At 39.8% G+C, this 24403-nt stretch overlaps 2 protein-coding genes across 7 annotated transcripts in view; one reads left to right on the plus strand and one right to left on the minus strand.

Moving 5' to 3' along the window:
• LOC144597760 (E3 ubiquitin-protein ligase RNF170-like) overlaps window positions 1–2508 on the plus strand; it is a 30473-nt gene extending 27965 nt beyond the window's left edge. For all 4 annotated transcript variants that reach the window (XM_078407304.1, XM_078407303.1, XM_078407302.1 and 1 more), the window contains 2 exons: window positions 1006–1116; window positions 2018–2508. In XM_078407304.1, the coding sequence (XP_078263430.1) occupies window positions 1006–1116; window positions 2018–2272 (366 nt within the window). In that variant the 3' untranslated portion in view covers window positions 2273–2508. The remainder of the gene's footprint in view (window positions 1–1005; window positions 1117–2017) is intronic.
• An 8318-nt stretch (window positions 2509–10826) lies between these two features.
• fggy (FGGY carbohydrate kinase domain containing) overlaps window positions 10827–24403 on the minus strand; it is a 169853-nt gene continuing 156276 nt past the window's right edge. For 2 of the 3 annotated variants that reach the window (XM_078407307.1, XM_078407306.1), the window contains exons 15-16: window positions 15503–15564; window positions 10830–12726 (exon numbers count right to left, since the gene is read on the minus strand). In XM_078407307.1, the coding sequence (XP_078263433.1) occupies window positions 12645–12726; window positions 15503–15564 (144 nt within the window). In that variant the 3' untranslated portion in view covers window positions 10830–12644. Of the gene's footprint in view, window positions 12727–15502; window positions 15565–24403 lie in introns of all 3 variants that reach the window. The other variant, XM_078407308.1, reaches the window with a different exon arrangement.

Raw genomic sequence — 24403 nt, forward strand, 5'->3', positions numbered from 1 at the left:
GCCTAGTCATTGGTTGAGATTTTGTGGGCTAGGAAGCACATCAGAGGTTGCCCGAATGAGGAAACTTATCCTGCTCGCCTCCATCTCCCACATGTCCTTCCAGCTGATCTTCCGCTTTTCCACACTCTCCCATCTCATCCACTGGCCCTGTTTAGCTTGCGACACAGCCTTGGCACACCTACTCGACTCCTCCTGTCAGCAGACTTCGGCCGTGACCAACTTCCGGCGCTCCAGTGAGGATGCCTTGTTCCAGCAAGGTCGCTTTCCTCCAAGCTCCAAGCCACTTCTTCCGTGTTGGACTTCCCCAATCATGTCGCCTTGGTGGAGAGCAGATTTTGCCTGCTGTGTCGCATTCTTAGCCGTCCACTTTTTTCCTGTTGCCAGGGTTGGGGCAGCAGCTCGGATGACAGTGTCCCTCGATTCTGCCAGGGTCATCTCTAGTCTGACTTTAGTGCACTTGAACTCCTCTGTGAGACTAGAGAGAGGCAGCTGAAGTACCCCCTGACCGTACAGGCCTACGTTGCTCAGGCATCGAGGAACACCTAACCACTTTCTCACAAAAGAGCTGATTGTTCTTTCCATCTTCTCAACTCTTGTGAGGGTGATGTCATACATGGTTAGTGGCCACATAAGGCGAGGTAGTAACCCAAACTGCAGGCATCTTATATGTGACTAATTAGAATATCCACATCATTTATGTAATAATCAGTAACGTGCTAAGAACATGACATGTTTTCAGAGCTAAGTACTATGCTAATCAATAATCAACGTATCTAATTCAATGTGTTTTTGTGTTAAAACATTTGGATTATCAATTATATCGCAGCTATTAATGAAATTCAGATTCAAATGATGCAGTTAGTCAAATGCTGGAGATGGGAATAATAACAAGAAAATAGAGCACTATGATCCCTGTGAAAAAAAAAACCTCTATTGGGCACAGCTAAAGCTCACTTCATTCTTCTATGTCCTTGCTCAAGATGATTAGGTTTCTCTGTACTTCAGGTGAGCCTGCTGGATGGTCCACGTCACGAGGATTACCAGGAAAGGCATTGGCAACAGATCCTACGAGATATCAGAGACTACAACAAGCGTTTCTCTGGACAGCCTCGACCTGTAAGTCTTCTCTGAAAATAGATCTGTTGTAAATGCAGAAGCACTGCTACTCTGTAGTCACGTTATCCAGTGAAATCTAATTAGATTTCACAGTAAGGAAAATGACGTGTTAAATTCCCTGGTTTTCAAAACAGATGTTTAAATTTAAATAACAAGAAAAAATATACAACACTGAAAATGTTCAGTATTTTATCAAGATTTAGAATATACAACTAAAGGACTACCTGAATCTTATATGTTTTAATGAGGCATATTTTGCTAATCTTTTCTCATAGGATAATTTGCTCATCCCAGGAATGAAATAAATATATCATCTCTTAGGGTAAATCCTTCCTTAACGAAGGAGACCAAAACTGCAGTGTTTCAGGTGTCATAGTTAGACATTGCCTGCAGGAACCATTCTCAACCCATGGAATTTGGAAGATGATAAACAGAGCATTCCATCATCTCTATGGTTATATCTTTTTAAATTTTGGGATATAGACCATTTGTTTTATTTGCTTTTAATCTCATTAATTTCTATTGTACATCTTTTTTACTAACACTAATTTCACTCATCCTCCTTGAGAATATTTTAGTTTGTTACATATAGGCAGTTTTTTTGTGTTTTAATCTGCAAGGATGGACAAAAAGGAATCCACATTACGGTGGTCTTGACCCAAAATATCACCTGTCCATTCTCTCCATAAATGTTCCCGACCCACTGAGTTCCACCAGCATTTTGTGCTTTGCTTGGGATCCCAGCATCTGTCGTTTCTTGTGTCAACAAAAAGTAGTTATTTAATATCTCTTCCATTTTCTTATTCTTCATTATATGCACTCCTAATTGTAACTTAGTTATTGTTCATTTCTTATTGTCATGTCATTCTTGTTCCTCGTAATTTTTTTAACTTTTGCTCAGTTTGCAGATTACATCTACGACATGCCATTGTTACTCCAACTGGCTTTCAGAGGACTCTTCACAATGGCTGGATTAGTATGTATCTTCTGTTTAAGAATTGCAATTTGTTTCTTTGGAGCCATTGTGCACTTCACTTCACCTCTTGATATACCAGAGGCATTCAATGGGATCTTGAGGACGTTTGATGACTTGACTGTTGTAATTCTGTTGCTTTTCTGCATGATTAATATCTGCCAGCAGGTGGGGCTAGAGTAAACCAGTTGAACAAACATCATATCCCAGTCTTTTCCAGACGCTACAAAGGATGTGGACTGTGTCTAACAAATGCTATAACCAAACTGCAAATATACATTAACAGTTTGAATTGATAGCTGTAAATAGATTTTTAGGGTTACTACTGCTTTATATTTCACATCTGTGTTTGTAAAAACTATAAACAATGCTAAACAGTTTTTCTGTTAATAAACTGGAACTATTTGATTAAAATGTATAAAATACATTTCCAAAAACCTGTGAGATTCAAACTGATTTTTTAAATTCCTGTATTTGTCATTATGTAATAACATATGTTTGAATGCAAAAATTCAGGCTGATATTATTTTAAACTTGGTAGAGTGAATTGGAGTGTATCGGCTACAAGAACTTGTATTGTTTTCTCTGGAGCATTGGAGACTGAGGAGCAACCTGGGAGGTATAGAAAATTACACAGATATGGGGTAGATAGCCAGAGTCTTTCTCACAGAGCAGATGAGAGGAGGAAAGGTGAAAGGAGATTTGCAAGGCAATGTTCTTACACAGAGACTGGTAGATGCCTGGTACGTGCTGCCAAGGGAAGTGGTGGAAGAAGATACAATAGTAATGCTTAAGAGCCATTTAGCCGCACACATGAACAGGTAGGGAATAGAGGGATACACACCTATGTGCAGGCAGATGGGATTAGTTTAGATCATGTTCATTATGAGTGATAAGAACAGTTTGACAGGAAGCTTATATGAAAACTCTAAACATGAACAATTAAACTCTTGCTGTCACTAACTCCATCCGAATTAAATATTGTGCATGTTGTCTAATTTTATGTCATATGAAAAAAACATAGATCAAGTGGGTCAGCCTGTTATATTCCCTTCTGTCTAAATACTCTCTCTTAACTATTATGTGCTGGTGTCCATATTTTATTGTATTCATTAAAATAGCTTCCTATAATATTCAATTACACTTAGTTAGAGGCCTAATTCCAGGGAAATATAGGGAATAAGTAATTGTTAAACTATTAATAATGCTCAGAATTTTTTTGTCACATCATTGAATCTGTGTTATAGCTTCACCCCTTCACCTCTTCAAAACCAAAATTACTATGGCTCTAATTACAGTTTGAAGTGAATAAAACAATAACAGACAGTATCATGTTACTTACTGTTAATTATGCAGCACACAAAGTGCTGTAAATGTACACACACATTCCCTTCATTGGTCTGAAGTGACATTGACCAGAATTATTTGTACTGGAATCTGATGCCTTATGCAAATAAGCTTCAATGCTGTCAGAAAATAAGAATTAAAGAAGTGTGTGAAAAGGCAAATTTACAGGGTGCAAAGATGTTGCCCAAAGAGGAAGTATGCTGGTGATGACTGGGGGAAAGAAACTTCAATATGATGGAAGTGATTAAAAAGGTTGATGAGGGTACAATACAATATATCTTTATTGTCATTGTACCCAGGGGTACAACGAGATTGGGAAAGTCATAGACATGTTCTATATGGACTTCAGCAAGGAATTTGATATGGTTCTGCATGGTAGGCTGCTCTGGAAGGTTAGATTGCATGGGAAACAGGAAGAGCTAGCCGACTGAATAGAGAATTGGCTTGATGGAAGGAAGCAGAGGGTGATGGTAGAAGGTTGTTTTTCAGACGAGGCCTGTGACTAGTGGTGTGCCTCAGTTATTAGACCTGGGCCCATTGCTGCTTGTGATTTATATCATCGATCTGGATGAGAATATAAAAGGCATGATAAACAAGTTTGCAGGTGACATGAAAGTGGGTGGCATCATAGATCGTAGTCAAAAATTACAGCAGGATCTTGATCTGTTGGGCAAGTGGGCTGAGGAATGGTTTATGGAATTTATTACAGATAAGTGTGAGGTGTTGCTCTCAAGGCTTTTGGCACATTAGCCTTCATCTGTCAGAGTATTGAGTATAGAAGTCAGGATGTTATGTTACAGCTGTACAAGACATTGGTGAGGCCATATTTGTGGTATTGTGTTCAGTATTGGTCACCCTATTACAGGGTGACCCTGCAGTTGGTAAGCTAGAAAGAATGCTGAGACGTTGCCAGGACTCAAGGGCCTGACGTATATATAGCAAGAGGTGAAGCAGGCTAGGACTTTATTCCTTGGAGCGCAGGATGATGAGTGGTAATCTTATAGATCTGTTTAAGATCGTCAATGTAGATCAGGTGAATACACAGCTTTTTATCCAGAGTAGGGAAATCAAGAACAAAAGGTGATAGGTTTAAGGTGAGAGGTGAAAGATTTAATAGGAACCCGAGGGACAACTATTTCACACAGAGGCTGGTGGGTATATTGAACAAGCTGCCTGAGGAGGTAGTTGAGGCAGGTACTGTCACAACATTTAAAAGACATTTAGACAGGTTCATGGATAGGAAAGGTTTAGAAGAATATGGGCCAAATGTAGATAGCTGGGACTACTGTAGATGGGGCATCTTGGTCGGTGTGGGCATGTTGAACCAAAGTACCTGTTTCCATGCTGCATGACTCTCAGTTTGAGAAGATGCGAACAATGGGATCAAGAATGACAGAGACAATTAGCTAGGAATTTCTTTAGAACCTCTAATGTTGAACTCCTACAAGTTCATTTATAAATCAGGGTGCAATAAAGATGAAAATGTTCCCAGTGTTTCCACTGAGACCCAGTAAATGCTCAACTGTTAAATGAATACACCTCCTTGGAGATTGCATTCCCAGTAAGATAGCAGGCTGATGAATGTCTGTGTGAGACTCTTACAATTGAGCTTGTTTGGCTGCTTTTTCTGTCTATGGTGGCCTTGCCAACGTGTGCAGGCCAACTTGATCTTGACCTCCTATCGAGACTGAAAATATTAATCTTGCCAAGTCATAAATATTGAATAATGGCATAAACCTAACCGGGAGGATGTAGACTAAATGGTACCATTGATAGTTAATGTGGAACTTTACAGCACAGGAACCATAATGCCAAACATTATGCCTAATTAAATTGATCCTATCTGCCTGTGGATGATCTATATCCCTCTATTCCTTGCACTTCCTGTGCCTTTCTAAAAGCCGCTATTGTATCTGCTGCACCACCACTCCTGGCAGCGCATTCCAGGCCCCATCACTCTCTGTGTAAACAACTTACCAATCACATCTCCATTAAATTTTCTCCCTCTCACCTTGTAGCTATGCCCTCTAGTGGGGGACATTTCCACCCGGGGAAAAAGGTTCTGACTGCCGAACATATCTAAGCTTCTCGTAATTTTATATACCTCTATCAAGTTTCCTGTCAACTTCCGACGTTCGAGAGAAAACAATCTAAGCCTATCCCACCTGTCCTTTTTGCTGAGTCCTCTAATTTAGGTAGCATTCGGGTAAATGTCCTCCTCAACCCTCTTCAAAACCTCCACATCTTTCCAGTAATGGGGTGACCAGAACTGAACCCAATACCACAAATATGGCCTAACCAAAGTCCTATAGAGCTGCATCGTAACTTCATGAGTCTTATATTCAATGAAGACAAGCAGACAATACACATTCCTTACCACCCCACCCTACTTGTGCCGCCACCTTTAGTGACCCATGAACATGGACTCTAAGATCCCTCTGCACATCAGTATTGTTAAGGGTTTTGCCATGAACTGTATACTCTCTCCGTACATTCAACTCCCAAAGTGCAACACCGCACCCATGCTCAGGTTAAACTCCATCTGCCATTTCTCTGCCCATTTCTGCAGCTGATCTATATCCCGCTGAATCTTTTGATAGCATTCCTCACTGTCTGCAATTCCTCCAATTTTGGTATCGTCAACAGATTTGCTCACCAATCCATCTACATTTACATCTGGTCATTTATATATATCACAAACAGCAGAAGTCCCAGCACAGATTCCTGCAGAACTCCACTCCAACCAGAATTCACATTCCACCATAACCCTTTGTGTTCTATGAATAAGCCAGTTCTGAATCCATATGACCAAGTCATTGTGAATCCCATCTATCATAATCTTCTGGATCGGCCTACCATGAGGGACCTTATCAAAAGCCTTACTAAAATGCACGCATACTGCATCCACCATCCTACATTCATGAATCTCCTTTGTCACCTCCTCATAAAACTCAATCAAGTTAATCAATAGTCATTTATTTGTCACATACACATAAATGTGCAGTGAAATGAAAAATTACCCGCAGTTCAACAATATGACCAATAAGAATAATCAATAAAAATGCAATAACACACAATCATAAACCAAACAAAAGAAACATCCATCACAGTGAGTCTCCTCCAGTCACCTCCTCACTGTGATGGAAGGCCAGAATGTCTTTCTCTCTTCTCCTGCTGTCTTCTCCCGCGGTCAGGCTGTTGGAGTTGCCACGTCGGGGCGGTCGGGGCTCCCGATATTGAAGCCCCCGCCGGGCGGAGAAAATCCCGCGGCCTATTGCAGGCCGCGTCGGACGGTGAAAGGTCTGCAGCGGGCCGACCCATGCCCCGCGATCCGGGGCAGGCGAAGACGCTGCCGCTGCCGGAGCTCCCGATGTCGGCCCCCACCCAGGGGCCTGTGGGCTTCCGACGTCCACGCGGCCCGCGCCAGAGCCTCTGGAGACGAGTCGCAGCAATGAGACACGTCATGCATTCTTACTATTTCTAATTAACTCATTCCCTTCCAAATGGGAGTAAATCCTTTCTCAAAGAATTCTTTCCCATAGGTTCCTAACCACTGACATGCTCACCAGCCTAGTTTCCTGGATTTTCTCTACTTCCTTTCTTAAACAAAGAAAAAACACTGGTCACGCTCCAGTCCTCTAGGATCTTGACTGTGGCCAGAGATGAAACTAAGAAGTTCATTAAAGGCCCAGCAATCTCCTCTCTTACTCCATAAGGCCCTGGAGACAACCACATTAATGTTATTCAAGAGCCACAGTACCACCTTCTTCTTGATCTCAAACTGCGCTAATGTGTTTGTATTCCTATCAGTGAAGACAGATGCAAAGCACTCGTTTAGTCCCTCACCTACATCCACCGACACCAAGCATAGATTCCCTCTTTATCTTTGAGTGGTCCTACATTCTCCCTGGTTACCCTCTTATTTTTAACATACGTATAAAAAGCCTTGGGATTTTCCTTAATCTATCTCGCCAATGACTTTATGGCCCCTTTTGGCCCTTCTAATCGCCCGCTTGAGTTCTTATACTTGCTTTATATTCCTCATAAGCCCAGTCTAATGCCAACTTCTTAAACTTGATATATGCTTCCTTTTTCTTTCTGACCACATTTACAACCTCCTTGGTCATCTATGGTTCCCTTACCTTGCTGACCTTATCCCTCCTCGTAATGGAACATGCTGATCCTGCACTTTGATCAGCTGGCCTTTAAACAACTCCCACATGTTAGCTGTGGAGTTACCCAATAACAACTTCACCCAATCTACCCTCCCTAGCTCCTACCTAATGACATCGTAATCTGCCTTGTCCCAGACCTGTCCCTATTCAAAACAATCTTAAAACCTATGCAGTTGTGATCGCCATCTATACATTTTTCTTCCCCTGCAACACCAGTCACCTGGCCGGGCTCATTTCCCAATACAAGATCTAGTACGATCTCTCCTCGAGTCGGACTATGCACATGGTGTTTACGGAGATCTTCCTGGATACACCCAACAATTCTGCCCCACCTAATCCCCTTGCCCTGGGTACGTCCCAGTCAATATTGGGGAAGTTAAAGTCACCTACTACAACAACCCTGTGGTTCTTACATCCTTCTTTAATCTGTCTACATGTCTGGTTCCCTTTTTTGTTTAGGCTATTGGGTGGCCTACAATATAATCCTGTTAGAGTAATTGCTCCTCTCTTGTTTTTGAGCTCAATTCAGAATGCTTCGGTGGACATACCCTCTAGTTTGTCCTCTATGAGTACCACCATGGCATTGTCCCTGATTAGCAAAGCAACTCCACCTCTTCTACCCCCCTATCTCGTCTGAAACATCGAAATCCAGGCACGTTGAGTTGCCAGTTGTGTCCCTCTCACAACCAAGTCTCTGTAATGGCCACAACATTATAATTCCAAGCACTGATCCAGTCTCTGAGTTCATCAGCTTCACCCACAACACTCCTTGCATTGAAGTAAACGCACTTCAACCCGTCATTATCCCCTTGTTCGTGAGGGCTCATCACCAAACTCCACCAGCTAGGCCTCAGCTCGTCGTTATGCGACTGGATCCTGGACTTCCTGATGGAGCGACCGCAGGCAGTGAGACTGGGCCCGCACCTGTCCTCCACTATCACCCTGAGTACCGGCACACCACAGGGCTGTGTTTTGAGCCCCATGCTCTACTCCCTATTCACACACGACTGTGTTCCTGCATTCGACACCAACACCATTGTCAAGTTTGCAGACGACACAACAGTGATCGGGCTGATCACCAACGGTGATGAAACACACTACAGAGCGGAGGTTTAGAACCTGGCTTTAGGACCAGGATTTAGGACTGGTGCTCTGATAATAACCTGTCCCTAAATACCACCAAGACCAAGGAGCTGATCATTAACTTCCGTAGGTCACACAACGGGGAATCCTTATCAATGGGGTCAGTGTGGAGAGTGTCCAGCTTCAAGTTTCTGGACACTCACATTTCGGGCACTCACATTTCGGAGGACCTAACATGGTCCAATAACACTGCTGCGCTGGTCAAGAAGGCACAGCAACGACTGTTCTACCTAAGAACACTGAAAAAGTCTGGTCTACCCCAACAGCTGCTGACGACCTTCTACCGCTGCACCATAGAGAGCATCCTAACACATGGCATCCCTGTGTGGTATCTCAGCTGCACGAGGCAGAGGAAAGCTCTTCAGCGGGTAGTCCATAGAGCTCAGAAGACTATCGGAACACAGCTACCAGCCTTGGAGGGCATCTACAACACACGATGCCTCAGAAAAGCCACCAGCATCCACAAAGATTCCTCACACCCCTGCAACAGTCTGTTCGAACTTCTACCATCGGGCAGACGCTACAAGGCCTTCTACGTCCGCACCTCCAGACTCAGGAACAGCTTCATCCCCAGGGCCATAGCTGCTATGAACTGAGCCGGATGGTCACATCGCACAGTGAACCGGCACAGACCTACTTGCACTTTATTCTATTTTAAAACTGTTCTAATTTGTTTCATTGGGTTGTTTAAATTAATACTGGTTAGCTAATTGATTTATTGCATCGTATGGGAGGCGCATTCCCAATCTCGTTGTACCCCTGTACAATGACAATAAAGATATATTGTATTGTATTGTATTTCTTATCTGCCCTTCCATTTGATGACCTGCACTCTGTTACCCATTCCCATTCCCCTCCCTTTTTAGTTATGATGCAGTTTCATGGTTTCATCCATTTTCTATTTCAATCCAATTTTAATAAAAACAAACCTACAAAGTAGTTGCATAATAGATGACTCAATTGGCTGTTCTTTTGCCACTGCTCCTGTAATCGGGCAGACCAGTTGTACTTGGATAAGTTTCAGGAAACCTGTGTATGTTGACTACAACGAGGCTCTGTTTGTTGCTTGACTTTTCCTGTGAGCTCACCCAAAATCCTGATGTGCAGTCATAATACGTTACAATAAATGCATGCACCCATGACTATATGGGGTGTGCTAGTTGTGTTCACCACACTGCTATTGAACTATTAAAGGGGAATTTTGCTATAACGGTGAAGAAAGAACAGAAAGGAATCAATATTCACATCCTTATTTCTGTAATTAATCTCTTTGAGATTCACTATTTTTGTCAGGTATCTCTGATGTTAGGCCCAAAAGTAAACATCGGTTTTATTGTTTTATCTGCATGCAAATGTATGATTGTTAGATCATTTCTTAGATCATGATTTCTTCTTGACCTCTTGACAATGTCCTAGCTGTTATTGTCTAACTGTTGAATAATAATTGTCTCTGTATTGACGTCAACAATAGTTTCATTGTCACACATTGCTTTAGTGACTGCAGATGTGAATGTCACCATTATTATTTGGTGTAGACAGACATTACCAACATAATTTCTAATGTGATTTAAATGCCTTTTCAAAGTACAGATTTGGATTACTTCACTAAGCTCCCAATCACCAAGACTCTCTAATTTTCTTGATGAAAATAGTTTGATGATTCTCTCTCAAAATTGCTTTCTGCTTCAACTGCTGCCTTTCTATACTCTCCCATTTAGGCAGAACAATGCTTATTCATATTCAAGGATCATGATGAATTAATAACTGCAGGAATAAAATCAGAGCAGAGGTTGAAGTCATAGGGTACGTGAACGAAAAGTTAATCAATCGATGATTCATTGTGAGGATAGAATAACCTTGGAACACTTGTCTGTTCAATGTGTTTTCAACGTATGTAACAGGTCTCTGCTATGCAATTGCAAATAGAGAAATCAATATGTTTGAAGCAAATAAATCACATTAAACTCTCAAATAAATCGTGGTCGATTGTTGAACACAAATCCAGCTGCTATTCATGTGTAGCAAAGCTCTTGTTAACATTTGTGTGGTACAATCCTCTTTCATAGAAATAACCACGTCTGACTCCCAACCAGTATGAGGGGCGTTAATGGGCAATAAAATGATTCTTTTTCAGACAAAAGTCCACCTCTACCCATTGGAATTGTCGAGCTGGCTATCTCAATGCTTATGGTGCTCAGGTAGTTTTATTTATTTATGGATACAGAAACAACTTTCGCCAACTAATACATTTTTTGACAAAGGTCTTACATTAACTATGGCATGGTCATTTCTTAAGAGCACTTAAGTTAAGAAACAGTTAGACAGGTACAAGGACAGGTTCGGAGGGATATGAACCAAATGCAGGCAGGTGGGACTGGTGTTATGTGGGACATGTTGGCCGGTGTGGGCAAGTTGAGCCGAAGAGCTTGTTTCCACACTGTATCACTCTATGACACTTAGAATAAGTACTTGACGTCCACTCATTAAAGATCTTTGGGCTGTTGACAATCCCAACCTATGATTATAGAATGGCCGTAAAGCTTCATGTGCCCAGGCTGGTCGGTCCCAATAAATGTGTTCAAGGACCCTTAGTCGTACTACTCCATGCTGAGTCACATGTGGAGTCACAGTCTCATTACTAGGAAATCCCTGTCTACAAGTTGCAGTGAGAGATTGAACTTTCACTCATAGTAGTAGGCAATCCATGCAATCATCAGGAAAGAACATCAGCTAAAACAGAGTGAAGGCTGATTGACTCAGATTCTGTTGTCATTAAGAAACCTCACAAAAATGGTGTTGTTGCTGTTTACACTCTTTTTCTAAGACGTCTTCTGCCAAAATCATACCAGGAGAGAATTGCAGGAAAAATTTGCTCCCAATGTTTTCTCAAAACTCTGGCAGTCTTTATGTTTTTGCACATCTGGCAGGGCTGATATCAGGAACAGCAATCAGAGATAAATGGTTCCACACTGAAACTCTTTCAACTTTTCTCAAGTGTTTTCAAAAGCAAGGTGAAGAAGAAAGATAAAATGTAGGAAGCAGGACTGTAGCTGGAATCAATAGTTCAACAACAATAAACGCTAAAATACGGATAACTAGGAATTGTTTTTGGTCCAGATGCCAATTATAAGAACCTGGTTAATGTTTTTAGTTTTCCAGGAATTGCAACAGGCTTCTACTAGCTTGTGCAGGGGTTCTTGGAACTGGTGTCAGCACACTGACGTTTCACACTCTCTCCCAGCAGGCTCGAAGGGCCGAATGGCCTACTCCTGCACCTATTTTCTATGTTTAAGCTCACGCAACACGTTAATTTTTTTGCAGTGGATTAAAATAGGAGTGCAGTGGAAAGTCAGAGATTCACAAGTGCAGGAAGGAATTTCCTCTCGGCCAGCATGAAAGCATTTCAAAAATAATAATAACCTACCTGAGCCTCCTGAGGTTTCAGTCACTGGGATGGGGGGAAGGGAGGAAGGGTTAGTTGGGGGTGATTAGGCAACCAGTATAGCTGTTATGATCACTAACCTTGGTTATGTCAGGTCTGAGCAACCCAACCATTTTATACAAACAGGTAGTCACAAAATTGCAGGAAATATGCATAATCAACATCAGAATGAGCATTAACATCTGATTTACAAGATGGTTTAGTGTTAACATGAAAGTGAAACTGCTTGCATATTTTAACTGTTTACATATTAATTTTTTTTAAATTAAGAATACACATTGTAACATTTATTCCAACTGAATCATCCAAAATTTAGATTCATTTTTTTCACAGCATGTTTTTCATGAAAACAAAACAAAGTTTGTGATCCACTAACAGTAACTTCACATGGAAAGTTGTAAAATATATTGAATGAACTCTGGCCATTTCCTCCAGTATGCCGTGGCTATCAGATGTTTTGCATTATAGCTCTGTATTCCTTCTGGTGGTCAACAAGTTTCAGGAAGACTTTATATTTGTTGTCATAATACCTACAAAAATGTAGTAAAGTTATTTAATGAAAATACAACCTCCTTGAAGTGAAATTACTTATTTTGTCTGATTTGTTTCATTTAGCAGACGGCAGATGTGATTTGAATGGTATCCCGTTGCAGAAATATGTCTCTATGTTTGAAGCTTGGGCACATTTACAGCAACCAAACAACAATCTTTACTGGTCCTTAGGCTAAAGCCCGTTTCCCCTGGGATTTCCTCTGTGCAGCACCGATGAGCAGACACACGGGAATAATGCACAACATGCGTGCCTGCAAAAGTTTGAGGCCCAGATGTTTCCTGTGCTGCGTTTCAATGATGGATGAAGAACTGCCCTGACCCTGCAGTTTTTATACTGTGTTCAGTGGCCGTACAGCTTTTACTTAAATACTTCAGGCTAATGGCATTTTTTTTTGTGAAACCAGCATAAAGAATACATAACCAAAATTATAAATGCACCTATTTATCTATAAAAAGCATGAAGGATACATGAGAGTCATTTTGTGAAGGGTAAATGGCCAGTGGGCAGGAAGTGAATTTGCAATGCAATGCAATAAAGGGGTTCAGATTAGCTTGCAATCTAATAGAGAGGTTCAATTTAGCAACACAACTCAAATGGTGTTTCACTATCAAATGTATTATAGTATTAGAACAAAGTTTAAAAATATATTAGTTATTGATTGTGCAATTTATGTGGTACTTGGAAACTAAGAAACTCAAAGGAAATAGTGCAATGAACTTTAAATTGCTGATAGAAATTACTTGATGGATTAAATAGGTTTCTTTCTCTAATTTAATTAACTATATTGTACCATTATCTAAAAGAATCTATGTGGTGTACACATTTGTAAGAATAATCCCAGTACATGGAGTGATATCATCTGCCAGGATATTCAGTATTGCACTGAGGACATCTGTTTCCCATTATAAATTGTGTATCTGTCTGGAGTGCAATTAAATGTGTTTTATAATCTCACTTCAAAGGATTTAGAAGTGTGTTTGCTAGATTGTAGATGATAGAATTTGAAAAAGAGCTGAAGTTCTTTTGGTTTTAGGTGATTGATCAGTTGAAAAGCTGTTTCACTACTGAAGTTGTTCTGCTGACAGACTGACTGAATTTGCTTTGTATTGGGAAGGTTTGCTTATTTCCAAAGGAGAAGAAAATGGTCTGGAGACACTTCATATGAGAAATTCAATCATTTTGTGTTGCAAACAAAGTTCAAGGGATTTTCCAAAGAAGGAAGAAATGTGTGTGAAGTCAGGGTGAAATTGATTAAATAGCGACTTAGAAAAGACAGGTAAGAAATAACTTGCATGCATGCAACTTTTTTCACCACATTTGGCCACTTCCTTCTTTTGAATGTTACTTGGCTGCTCTGTGCGATGGGTTGAAGTGAGAAATGATTAATTCTCTGTCTCACTGCAGCATATTGCCAGCACTGTCCTGATTTGTAGCCTCTTGAATGGAAGTGGCACTGACACCATTAACAGCTTACTTCCAGACAAAAAAAAATTGCAGCAATGTTATCTTTGTCATGGAGCCATGATGGCATTGAGGGAGACCATTTGGCTGATTGAGTTCATGCCAACTCTTTGCAGAGCAACTCAATCGATCCTAGTTTGCTACAAGAAGCTCGAATAGTTGTGGAACTAATATGTGAAGCAAAATTAATGGAGGATAAGAAATTGCAAAGCTAACAAGCAAATTGGGCAAAATCTAATGTGCAAGTATCCACGTCAGCTCAGTAGAAAATTCTGTTACTGATAACAACGTGGAAAAGAGTTAACACTTATTGATATTTATTAGCGAAAGAAGGGGCTGTTTATTTTCTTTGGGCGTATTCAGTGGTGGTGAATTGTAATGCATTCAAGGACTTCAAGGACAATAAAACTTTCCAAAAGCATAAAATGTTATTACATGTGGAAGCAGAAAGAGTAAGATAACTCTTCTATCCTTATTTGCCTGAGAGTATCTCCATAAATTGCATTTTTAAAGCTACGCTGGGTTTAGTAAACGTCTCCATTACATCAGGGCTGTATCCTATACTCGTGCAGAACTCATAGACTTCTTTAACCTCACCACTAACTTCCACCCTGCCCTCAAATTCACGAACTATCTCTCTCCTTTCTTGATCTCTCTGTCTCCATCACAGGGGACAAACTAACGACTGATGTCTATTACAAGCCTACTGACTCCCACAAAGATGCTATCCCCTACTCTCAATTCCTCCGTCTTTCTGCATCTGCTCCCATGATGAGGCTTTCCATACGAGGTCATCCGAGATGTCCTCATTCTTTAGTGAATGTGGTTTCTCCTAGGTCCCTCAGTTCTGCTCTCGCTCCCTCTCCCCCAGATGCAACAAGGACAGTCCCCCTGGTCTTTACCTCTCACTCCCTCTGCCAGTTCTGATGAAAGTCCTTCAATGAGAAATGTTATCTCTGCTTCTCTTTCCGCAGATGCTGTCTGATCTGCTGAGTATTTCCAGTATTTTCTGTTGTTATTTTGGCATTCCCATATTCATCTAATGTGTACAATGTGATTGTTTAACTTGTCCCTCCAGTTTAAGTGTTGCCTTCTCTGTTCCCTTTTACCTGGATGTAAACCTGCTTTTTAAGGAGTTCCCATTTCCGCATTGAAAATGTTGGTTGTCCCTGTAGAGAGTAGCCTGAGTCAAGCATTGCCAACAGACTGGGCATCTTGTTCTCTTCATTGGGTAATAGTCATGATGGGTGGTGAAAAGGCAGAATAAGTTGAAGCATTTCAAGATTAATTACCTCTTTTGCGCAAGATCTGGATGAATTATTTTTCCAATTTTTCCCATTTTTTCCATAGCTTCCTGTTGAACACATTACAAAATACAATTCCCATTATATTGGCCATTAAGAGTTATTCCATTTAATATAATTGTATTACTAATTGTAAGATACATCTGGCAGTTCTTTTGAAAAGAGACCTGAAAACAAAAGAATTTAATATTGTCATGTACGATGTATCCATAAGGTCACGTCCCAACATCTTATACGATTTGTCCTTTAAACCGAGGCTCAGAAACAAAAATCATGAAAGCAAATTCAAGGCGACCTTAGATAACAAATAGAAAATGTTGGAAACACTCATCTGGTTCGCAAGGATAAACAGATAGTATTTAATGTCTAGGACCCTTTATCATAATTGGGAAAAAGAGAAAGCAAATTAGTTTAGGTAGAAGAGAAAATGTGGGAGGGAGGATAGGTGGATCTCTGGGGTGAGGTCAGATGGACTAATGTGGCGGTTAAGAGTTAGTTAAAATCAGATTAAGGTTCTTTGTGTAATGTGTTGTTAATGATAGGAACGCGAGACATGCCTAGCAGGTCAAAATATACAAAAACAAGAAAATAACTGAGTCAAAATGATGGCAGGCAGCAGTGGACAATTCTGGTGCAAACACAATGAATGAATTGCCTAAGGTTGGTGCAATATTGCGTCCTGCAGGCTAGAACATGCCCAGATGAATGGTGAAGTGTTGTTCCTCAAGCTTGTTTTGTGCATCGTAGAAAGATCAGCGTGGGAGTGGGATGGTGAATTAAAGTGGAAGTCATTCGTGTAGTCTGAGTGCAGATGCTCCACGGTGAAAAAACTTAATTTGAATTAGTTTTCTTCAATGTAGAGAAAAGCACACACATGGGGGAAGACTTGAATGCAGGACGCTGGGTCCCTGGATGGTGGGAAGGGAAGAGGTGAAACTGCAATTGTTTCTCAAATTGCCATGCACTTTATGGACATCCTAAGTGTTGTGAAATATCCAAAGTTGGTCCATCAACCTTTTTCTTGATTGAGTTCCATGAGATTTGTAAAACTAACAGTTAAGATGGAACGCAAGGCTGATGTCCATTTGTCACGATCCCACTTGTACTTTTCTCCATGCTATGTCTCAGTAAAACAAAAGCAAAACACTGCAGATGCTGTGAGGTTTGAAAACACTTGACAAGTCAGGTAATGGAGAGAGAAGCACACATTATGGGACAGATTTCCCATTCAGCTGTTCCAGTCACTTGTGGTCTGCATGGATTGGATTGCCTTCTGCAAATGAATAAAATGAAACAGAAGTTCCATTTGTTAAAGCACTGTGCATGGTTTTGGCTGTTTTGAACATATGAGTGAAGTGCACTTACAAACAAAGTCAAAGAAAACAAAACATGCTCTGTTTTCTCTAAATAATACTGTGCCAGATACTATCATTCTTTAGTAGTGAAATGGACTATTGCTGAACAACGTTGCTGAGAACACTAGATTATCTAATTAATACAATGCAATGTGTATTGCATTGTTGGCCTTCCTCATAAAACACTCTCCTTACCATACACCATCTATCTGTCTCCATCATAAAAAGGTTCTAATATATTTTTCTAAGAATCCCATATAAAAATAGAAGATTATCAAGCTACATTAACTCTGCCCCTCACTCCACAGTTGCTTCCTGACTGAAGCACTTGCAGCAATTTTTGTTTATACATTGTGTGTGTGTGTATCAGCGCGACAGGCAGCATCTATGGAGAAGGGATGGGTGACGTTTCTCGACCCGAAACATCACCGATCAGTTTGAAGAAAGGTCTCAACCCGAAACGTCACCCATTCATTCTCTCCAGAGATGCTGCATATCCCACTGAGTTACTCCAGCATTTTGTGTCTATCTTTGGTTTAAACCAGTATCTGCAGTTCCTTCTGACACACATATATATTTCTGTATATATATTTGTGTGTATATATATATATATATATATATATATATATATATATATATATATATATATATATATATGAATTCTATCTAGATATTCCCATAAAATATAAGGTATGCTAATGCTTGTCTTAAATGCAAGATAAATCAGTGTCACTTGTTCTGGAGAATCATTTTTTGCCATCCAAATTCCTTGGCCACTGGTGTCAATCAGTTGACAAAGTACATTATATAAAAAGAATACCATGAGCATAAAGTAACTACGGTATCCCTTGACAATTTATACTTTAATAAATTGTAGTATTAATTTATTATAAAAATTGGATCAAAACCAACATGTTAACTGAATTAAAATATAGTCCATTTCCTTTCTGCTAATTTAAACTAATCATTATTACCAAGACGATTTTTAAATTAATTATTTCAAGGTACATTTTTACAGCACTCGGGGGATTGGAAGGGTAGAAGAGTAAAAAGGCACTGTGCAAATTATTTAGTTTGTAATTGTCCTCATATTGTACTAAAATCCTTTTAGCTGGCGACAGGATTAGCTGTGGCTCTCAGGCTTCTTTTGCAGGTATTTAGTGCCACAAATTAAGATGAAATTGATTAAAAAAAATATTGTTGGATAGGACACAACCAAATTATTTACTGGACATTGGTGATATTTCTTAAAGTAAGCAAATCTTGTCCAGATCTTTTATTCTGAATAACCCTAAGCAGATAATGCTAAATTTCAAAGGCAGTTCTGGGGCAATTTCATTTCAATCCCTAAGTGTTACAAATTTAACAAGAAGGCTCCAAGATTCGGTTAGGACCATCCTGAATTGATGTAAATTTCAGTCCTATGATACAAGTAAGAACCCATGTAATTTGTTGGGCTTAGTACAGGCATGAATGATAATGTTTTCCTACTTGGCTGTTAAGGAAATATGCCCTAAAACGTAAAAAGTTTAAAATAATTTCACATGGCCAGGGGTTGCAAATTACACAATAACAATGTTTCAACTGGCAGCTTGGCCCTGTTCCCACCTCACAACCATTTTCAATCATTTGTGAAGCTTACTAGCACAGTTTTGCTATATAAATTGCACTATATGAATGGAAGTAATTCATGTTGCAGTTAATTTAAAGGAAAGTTGTACAGAAGCGTTTCCGGCTGTATATATATGATATGATATGATATGAAGCGCTGATCTGGAGAACTTATCACAGCTTCAGAAATCTCTGATGAGTGGTGTGGCCAAAGTTAATATTGTGTCCTAACTTTCAATCATTCGCCAAAGCCTGTTGCCACCAGACATTAGAGTCCTAAAGTGGTCAATCCTGAGTTCATGGAACATTCACAACTCTTTCACTTTGTGACAGCGTATTGTGCCTTTCAACCTTCAGTCACCATGTCCGAGGCTATTCGTGGACAATGCCAATCCTTGGAACATCTGACTTCCAATTTACACCACAAGGGAATATTCATAGAACAGGAAAATTTACACCATACTAGAGTGTTTGTCATATGTACCGAAATGGAACAATGAAATTCTTACTTGTCTGTGAGGGAGTGTTTGAGATGAATCATAATATTAATCTATATACTAAAACTCTCATTTGTTTGTTTGTTTGTTCCTGAACTACAGCCAAAACAATACACGATAGCGTGATAATTTTAAGCCCACCTTACTCACCGTCATCCCTTTGGTGTTAATGGAAGACGTTTCATTGAAATCGGTGTTATATTTTTAGTTATTGACATTTTAAAGTTTAAATCTATATCCTAGGGAGGGAGGGAGGAAGGGATGGAGGGAGGGGGGGAAGGAGGGAGGGAGGGAGGGGGGGAGGAAGGGGGATCAGGGGGATTGAGGCGGATGGAGTGGGGGGAGGGGAAGGGGGGATGGGGAAGGGGGGATGGGGAAGGGGAGAGGGGATTGGGGAGGGGGGTGGGGGGGAGAGGGGAGTGGGGAAGTAGAGGGTGCTGCACCAATGCAGGAGATGTTTGGGCACAACGGATCCACTTGGTCTAGTTTGTTATAAAAGTTGGATCAAAACTATTAGTTATTAATTTGTGTTATCTGAATAAAAATATAGTCCATTTCCTTTCTGCTAATTTAAACTAATATTTATTACCAAGACATTTTTAAATTAATTGTTTCAAGGTACATTTTTACATCAGGGGATTGGAAGGGTAGTAAAGAAAGATGGGAGCCTTGCTGCTCACTGCAACAGTATCAAGTAGTATTGGTGTTCTAATGCTATGCTTCCACTGCTTTGACCATCCTAGAGCTAACATGCACTATACTACAGAATAAGTTTCAAATTGGTGGTCCTCTGATGGATCCTCTACAAATTGGCAATACATCTTCCAGCAGCTGTGGAAGAGGAAGAGAATAATATAAGAAAATAACTGCAGATGCTGGTACAAATCGATTTATTCACAAAATGCTGGAGTAACTCAGCAGGTCAGGCAGCATCTCGGGAGAGAAGGAATGGGTGACGTTTCGGGTCAGTCTGAAGAAGGGTCTGAAGAAGGGTCTCGACCCGAAACGTCACCCTTTCCTTCTCTCCCGAGATGCTGCCTGACCTGCTGAGTTACTCCAGCATTTTGTGAAGAGGAAGAGAAGCATGATGAGCAGGAAGACAATCAGGAAGAAAATTCCTTGCATTCAATTAAAACTAAATTTGGACAATCATCAACGAGTCATTGTTGTACATTCCTTAGTGCCCTCCTTCACATGGCTTTCACACTGTTTCTTAACTGAACGTATGCTGCGGAAACGTCATGGAAAAAGCTGAAAATTACCTTGGAGGTCAACCTCCAGCAGCTCTCGGTCTATAAGATTTGGTTTGAGACGTCCTCTCATTAAGAAAGGCAACAGTCCTGGATAGCTGGCTAATGTCACAAATGCTGTATCCTAAGAGAGAAGAACGAGTTGAGGAAACTACTGGCTCTCCTAGCTTGTCCTCAGCAATCATTGTAAACTGGTGAAGTTCCGTTTGTTGTGCTATGAAACCCTTTAAGCAATATACTCGTGGCTTCCGTTTGTGTTTCAATGGAAATTGAAAGATCAGCTAACACAATGGTTGTTTTTTGTAAGTGTTAAAATATTTACCACTTACAAAGTGGAAAGGATGGGTTCCAGGTTTCATGCAAAGCTCCGTGCAAGGTTGCCGGTGGACTCCCCAACTCGCTTTGTTATTTCTTGCCTTGCTTTTCAGAAGATCAAGTAATGTACCAAGTATTTAGTATAACACAACTACCAGCCTTCTTCCACAGATTGCCCCATCAAAGTAGTCATCTGAGCAGAAATAGCATATAATCACAGCTGCTGGGTAGCAGGTACATGGCATAGCTTAGGTGTAAGTGGCAGATGATGAAAGTGCTCTCTTTTGCTGAGTTACTGTTGGCTGACCAGCTTGGCTAGCTAAAAAGAGAAAGGCACAAGGGTAGAGGCAAATGTGAGTGAAGGTAGTGGCGAGAAGCAAAAATAAAGTGCATGCCTATATCATCAAAAACTTGCGAGTCATTAAAAATTGGTGAGATAAGGAGCTATGGGATGTGAAAAAGGCTTAGATTTGAACATACAGTCATCTTCATTGGCTCCCGTACAGCTATTGGCCATGGACAGTCTCTCGTATAATGGGTAGCATCCTTCAGGAGGAAGAGCCATGGGGTGCAAGCTCATTCTTGGCCAACTTATTATTACTGATACCAGTTTAGCCACATTCTCCTTCAAGAATGCCAGTGAGTAACTTACATTATATCTTGAGTGAAGTGCATGCTATTTTGCACAATAATAATAATAATAATAATATTCATTTATTGTCATTGCAACGAGTACAACGAAATTAAAAAAATAGCCAATCCGGATGGTGCGTAAAAACATATATGCAATAAATGCAAAAACAAATAAATACAATTATATTAAGTACAACTGGCTATGCGTGCAAATGTTAAGATGTGGTGTAAAATAGAATGTAAGTGGTAACTATTTTAACACTTACATCATCAGTTGTATCCAAATCTCTTTAAAAAAAATTCAGACATTGCTTTAGTCCAGGGGTCGGCAGCCTTTTTTTGTAAAGGCCAGATATTAAATAATTTAGGCTTTGCGGGCCAAGAGACAAGATTGAAGATATTATGTAGGTACTTATATAACAAGGAAATCAAACACGATTTTATTAACTCACCATCGGTAAATGGTTTTCCTTGCTTAACTAACAAATGAGCCACTTGGAAACTTACTTTGGTTGTAACCTCATTCGCTATTTTTTTTTTTTTAAATGCAGTGATGAGATATTTCGTTTTAAATTTTCCAATTTTTCTGACTGTTGCTTTCCTGAGAGTTGGGAATATTGTGATGAATGCTTAGTCTAGTAAGGTATCACAAAATGCTGGAGTAACTCAGCGTTACTGACTGCCATATGTATTTTTCTTGCATTTCCTGAGAAGTCTCTTAAAATATTTTCAAGTTACATTATTGTTTGTATATTAGAAATTTCCTTTTGAAATTTGTTCATTTATGTACTCATACAAAATAAAACTAAATCTTATTTATCATAAGTGAAACTCTTCATTCCATCCCACGACCTGATGTATCTTCTCTGCACCCTCTCCAGTGTAATCCAATTCTTCTTATAGAGTGGCAAACAGAACTGTGCATGGTGCACCAACTATGGCATGTGCAATGTTTCTTAAAGTTGTACCTCAACCTCCCTGCTCTTACTTCTGAACCCTGGATAAAAAGACATATCCCTACTTTACCATCTTATCTATCCGTGCTGCTTCCTTCAGGAATCTTTGGACTTGTATCCCAAGGTGCTTCTGTTACTTAATATTCCCCATTCATATCATTCATTGTGAACATCTTACCAATATTATCCACATTATTCCCTTTATCGTGGATCTGTACATTGTGAATGAATTGTAATCATGTACTGTCTTTCCACTGACTGGTTGGCACGCAACAAAAGCTTTTCACTGTACCTTGGTACACGTGACAATAAACGAAACTAAAATATTCAGAAACAAATATGGTAAGAATCTGACCCTGATCAAAAAGCACATACATTTTCTCTTATAACGGGCTATACTGTTATATTCATACATGGATAAATTGCCTCGGGGGGGATTTTTGCCTCAAAAGCTTTTTCTCAGCAACGTTTAACCGATTCCTTATGAATTCGGATCAAATGATTTTTTAATGTTTATTTTTATTTAAAGAAGTAAATTCCTAAAATTCTTCGTAAGAAAAGGGTTAAAGACTGTGCAAAAACAGATTAATATGTAACTCCATTACAAACCAATTACTGTCTGAGAGTTCCTTTTCTTTTCGCTCCAGTTTTAAATAGCTCAAAATTTCACTTGCAAGTTGTGGTTGTTATTTTGAAAAGAGAAATAATTAAAAAAAATAATTTCAGATGGTATTTTGTTTGACTGACTGGCAATAATCCAAGGTTAAGCTCCGGGAAGAAAATAAAACTTCAAAAATATTTTATGACAAAAAGAGAGACTGGTACAAACAGAAACCATTCATGATGACTATTTCTTTGTTGCTTAGTATTCCAAAGCAATCTTGCTAATGCCAGTGCGGGAACAAAGATGCCATTCGTTTGGAAAGATCATAATGCCATTTATTTCTACTTTAACTCAAGCAATCTCAATAAATGTCTGGGGAAAATGAAAATAACGACAAAATGATACATGAAAGTATTTAAAAGCCCATTAAATTGCATAATATACCATCTAATTTAACCAGGCTTATTCTCAAAGAACGTATTGTGGCCTGAGGTTAACCTATACAGTTCAATATAATTTGGGCTACATTCTTTGAAACAAATAAGATTAAAACACTTATCTGAAGAGTTATTTATGTACTTCCATTCAACTTGAAAATATTAATTTGATGCCTAGGTAAACTGCTTCTCTGATTCATGGACAGAGAAGACAAAGATGGCCCTTCAAAGTCTGAAACTCAATGGCAATAAAGGCTATGTGGCAATTGCTCTGTTTTCTGGTTATCAGCAGATCTCTAGAGAGTGGCTTTGGTTTAAAAATGCTTTTAACTTTATAAATCTGTGCTTGCAGTAGAGATATTATCTATTGGATATACACATGAGGAATTAGGTGTCCACAGCTAAAATTTTCTGTCTTTTCATATTACAGTTATTTACCAAAAACAAAACTCAGAAAATTCTCTTGAACAAATCCATCTGAAAAAAATACAATCTGATGTATCTAAGGACATGTAGTTTCCCCTCTTAGAATCATTCGAAACTTAAGATGAGAATTTGGCCCATCTAAATTGTGAAAGAGGCACCAAACTGTTCTCACTCCCTTGCCTCTTCACCAGTGAACAAGCATTTCTTTTTTTCAAATGTATATTCAATTTACTTACAAATTATATTGTAAAGATTGTTTCAACCCAACTTTCAGACCATGTTTTCACATAGGAGCGATTAATATAAAATATAGAATTTTTATTCACCATGGCATGACATTGGGAACAGAAAACCCGTCTCTGATCCATTAATGTTCGATCAGTACCACCTCAGAACTGTACATTATTTTCCATTTGGCCATTTAGAACGGCCCAAAATGATCTTGCTAAATTAGCTATTTTTATTTAGGTGGTATATGAATTGAAACTGCGACTGATTCAAGGATGGCATTTGTGACTGATTGATTTTTGCGATCTGACACTGTGGTAAGGAGTCTAACTGCATGTGATTTTTAATTAAAACTAGACCAAATGGACCCATTGGGCCCAAACCTCTCCTGCATTGCTGCAGCATCCTCCCCTCTCCCGCCACCTCCCCCTCCCCCCCAACATGTCCATCCTCTCCACCCCTCCCTTCCCCCCCTCCCTCCCCTCCCCCTCTCCCTCTCCCTTCCCCTCCCCCCTGCCTCCCACTCTATCCCTCTCATCCTCCCTCCCTCCCCCCCACCCCCTCCCTCCCTAGGAGA

This window comes from Rhinoraja longicauda, chromosome 11, assembly GCF_053455715.1.
Source record: "Rhinoraja longicauda isolate Sanriku21f chromosome 11, sRhiLon1.1, whole genome shotgun sequence".
In the NCBI taxonomy this organism is placed as follows: Eukaryota; Metazoa; Chordata; class Chondrichthyes; order Rajiformes; family Arhynchobatidae; genus Rhinoraja; species Rhinoraja longicauda.